General features: G+C 62.9%; 1 protein-coding gene across 1 annotated transcript in view; it reads right to left on the bottom strand.

Moving 5' to 3' along the window:
- Window positions 1-3,617, bottom strand: part of MYO15A (myosin XVA) — a 50,544-nt gene that overhangs the window by 27,137 nt on the left and 19,790 nt on the right. Inside the window, exons 23-30 of the mRNA XM_007448418.1 lie at window positions 2,922-3,039; window positions 2,424-2,599; window positions 1,813-1,897; window positions 1,388-1,431; window positions 1,148-1,163; window positions 948-1,029; window positions 740-870; window positions 200-295 (exon numbers count right to left, since the gene is read on the bottom strand). Of these exons, the coding sequence (XP_007448480.1) occupies window positions 200-295; window positions 740-870; window positions 948-1,029; window positions 1,148-1,163; window positions 1,388-1,431; window positions 1,813-1,897; window positions 2,424-2,599; window positions 2,922-3,039 (748 nt within the window). The remainder of the gene's footprint in view (window positions 1-199; window positions 296-739; window positions 871-947; window positions 1,030-1,147; window positions 1,164-1,387; window positions 1,432-1,812; window positions 1,898-2,423; window positions 2,600-2,921; window positions 3,040-3,617) is intronic.

Genomic DNA, 3,617 nt, shown 5'->3' with positions numbered 1-3,617 from the left:
CCCCGCCTCCAGGAGGCCCCTCACCTCCTGCACATTCCATGCCTCAGATGGTAATTTCTAATGTGCATATCCGACCACATCCCTCCCAGGCTCATGGCTTGGGCTAGTAGAGGGTCCAGGAGGGCAGGGCGAGGGGCCTTGCCGTCTGGCCTCGGGGGCAGGGGCTATGAATCCGAAGGTGGTCTAGGCAGACCCGTACCAGCTTGAAGGTGCCCACAGCCTCTGCATGATACTCCGCCGGCAGCCGTGTGAGGGGCGTCCTCAGGGGCGCTGCCAGCATCCCAAAGGCAGGTTCCTGGGGGCACAGGGCAGGCACGTGGGCACAGAGCTGGGACAGACGGACGCGTCTGGATCCACTGCTCTGGGCCAGGTTGGGGCACACCAGCCTGGGAAACACAGGTCCCCAGCGTGCAGACAGGTAACCGGCTTACAGAGGGGCAGACACCAGCATCTCGGTGACAGAGCCCCCATGAGGCCCCCTCGCAGGGCAGGAAATAAGGAGCAGGGATGATGTGCTATGGATCCACCACTCGTTACAGTTCTGAAATGTTTCCAAACAGCCACCTCCCGAGCCCCCGAGGGCCCTCCACTGCTATCCAGGGCCCCTGGAGACCCCGGACTCCTCACGACACAGGTCCAGCAACTGAAAGGCTCATACCTGATCCCACAGGGGGTGGCCAGGAGCCAGCCCCAGGCTGAGAACAGTGCCAGTTCTAACTGGACCTCTGCCAGCCCTTACCTTGAAGTGGCACCGGACAAACTTGGCCATGGGGTAGTTGTTGATATCCAGGGGCAGCGTGACCCGGGACTCAGCCTGAAGACGAGGAGTCCGCACGGGGGCCACCCGGGGCATCTGGCCCGTCCTGAGGCCTGTGGACAGAGGAGGCCATGAGGGGCCTGGTCGCCTTGCGCACCCGCTCCCACCACACCGCCTGGCGCCAATGTACCTGCCACTGCTCGCAAGAGCTCAGCCAGCTCCCCTGGGACCTCCAGGTGCCCCACAGCCACCACCTGCCGCTTGCTTAGCTCCTGGGGGGACGGCACAGGGTGAGGAAACAGGCCTGCTGCTCCCGCACCTGCCGGCCTCCCTTCCTGTCCCCTGCAGCCACCCGGACCCCGCACCCATCTCCTGCCCCCGTAGCCGCACCTCCGCCACCCAGAGCCTCCGCTCCGCCCTCGGCTGCAGGAGAGCAGATGGTCAGGGTGGGCAGCGGTGGGCAGAGGCGACGGCCCCAGGCCCACCTCACAGACGGGGGGCAGAGGCGCGGCCAGAGAAATGGGGTGTGGGAAAAGACAGCGAGAGAGACACAGGCAGAGAGCTCAGAGTGACACTGCGGGGAAGGAGAGACGCACAGGATTTCTGGGAAGTACCAGAGAGACGTGTGACAGAGCCCCTCCCCAGCGCCCACAGAACCTCCAGTAAAGGCGCAGCTCCGCGGGGCTTTGGGGTTATGTCTGTCTGTCTGGCGGTGGGTTATACAGCAATAAGCCAAGGCTGGCACGAAGGCAAGAGCACCACCAGAGCCGGTGCTGTTCAGGTCGCCAAATTCTAATCAGGCCCGGTTACTGGGGCCCCTGCCGTGAGCCCCGCACTAGCCACACCCTTCCCATGCAGCCTCCCCAAGGGGTGGGTGGGGAGATCGCGGCTACAGAGGGCCCAGTGGGGATTCGAACCCAAGCCCGCCCCGGCCAACAGTCTCCGCCTGGGGGCCAAGTGCTTCCTCCCCGTTCCTGCTGCCCCCACCCCACCCCCGGAGCCCGACGGGGCAGGCCCGGCTCCTGGGAGGAGGGCGAGCGGCAGGCCTGCAGCACCTTGAGGTGACGCTGGTGGCTTGTGCACGTGTGCACCAGGGCCCGGAACTTCACCAGACGCCTCCTCATCTGCTGATACCGCTGCCTGGGGGTGGGGAGGAAAGAAGGGTCTGGGTAGGGGGGTTTCGGGGCAGGGGTCATGAGTGACCAAGGGGCAGAGACGCCCACACCCGCCTTGCTTGGGTATCAGTGCCCACACTTCACTCCGGGGACCTCTGTGCAAAGGGAAACAATCTCGGAGCGGGGCAGTGACCTGGCCAAGGTCACACGACAACCTGAGTGGCAGGACCTAGATTAAACCGTCTGGACCATGTACCTGCAATCAGGTTGTAGTCCCAAGGTATGGGACATGCCAGGGGGTATGGGACATGCCGGGGAGGGGGGCCCTCTTGGCTGGAGGGATTCCCACCCACTGGTCACAAGGACCAGGGGGTGGGAGGGAAGGACATCCAAAAGCAGAGACACAGAGAGTCTGATCACCCTTCCTGCAGAGGCCCTACTCTCAGCTTGCATGCCTCCAGGAACAGGGAGCTCACTACCCAAGTTCAGGCTCGGCCTTCCCAGAGCCTAGCTGTTGGACTCCAGGGAGTCCTGCCCTCTCTGGGCCACACCTGGCCAGGTAGCCACGGGCCCGGCTCTGCAGCAAGATAATCTTGCGGCGCAGGGAGCGGAAACGCCGCTGAATGAAGAAGCCGCGGAGGCAGCGCTGCAGCGTGAGGGCTGCCAGGTTCAGGACGTGCTCCCGCATGCCCTCCAGCAGCTGGTGCAGGTGCTCCTTCAGGAACAGCTGAGGGAAGGAGGCAAGGACTGAGGCAGGGGAAGGCCATGTGACTGCCTGGAGGCCCCTCCCTCTCCAGAAGTCCATGGAGGCAGACAGACAAGGCAGCCCTGGAGTAGGGTGCAGGATGTGCTGGGTCTGGAGAGGCGGGGGAAGGCGGGATGGTGAATTAGACAGTGGGAACAGCTGGGAAAAGTCCGGAGGTAGGATAAGCATCCATTTACCAGCTCAACTGGATGGCCTCTGGGACAGTAGCCTGCAGCCTGAGCGTTTCTGAGCGCACAGGCTCCAGCCGTGGGGCACCCAGGGGCTGAGTGCCAGTGGGACTTACCTTGCTGATGCCGACGCGGTACATGTTTGGCGTGACCGTGCACAGGCGGCTCAGCACGGACACACACATGTCCCCGTTGGCTGGCAGGTTGTGCTGGAGGGACACTAGACAGCGGTACCTGCAGGGCCCAAACCCAGCGTGGGTCTATGGGACCCACCCGGTCAGCTGCTAGACCTTGGGGTCACCACCCCCAGCCCCCGTCTCCCAGAAGCCCAAGTCCCAGCAGTGACTCTACTCATAGTGTCTTCTAACCAGAAAAAGGCTTTCTGTCCTCAAGACCCTGCTGAGGCGGCGCAGTGGTTGAGAGTCCACCTGCCAATGCAGGGGACGTGGGTCCGATCCCCGGTCCGGGAAGATCCCACATGCCGCGGAGCAACTAAGCCCGTGCGCCATAACTACTGAGCCTGCGCTCTAGAGCCCGTGCGCCACAACTACTGAAGCCCGCGCGCCTAGAGCCCATGCTCTGCACCACAATGAGAAGTCCGTGCTCTGCAACGAAGAGTAGCCCCGCTCGCCGTAACTAGAGAAAGCCCGCACGCAGCAACGAAGACCCAACACAGCCAAAAATAAATAAATAAATAGATAAAATTAAATAGAATAAAAGAGGCCTTAAAAGTAAGCTCAGGGCTTCCCTGGTGGCGCAGTGGTTAAGAATCCACCTGCCTGGGCTTCCCTGGTGGCGCAGTGCTTGAGAGT

This window comes from Lipotes vexillifer, unplaced genomic scaffold (assembly GCF_000442215.2).
Source record: "Lipotes vexillifer unplaced genomic scaffold, Lipotes_vexillifer_v1.1 scaffold533, whole genome shotgun sequence".
Classification (NCBI taxonomy): Eukaryota; Metazoa; Chordata; class Mammalia; order Artiodactyla; family Lipotidae; genus Lipotes; species Lipotes vexillifer.
This window is presented reverse-complemented; position numbering and strand designations above follow the sequence as displayed.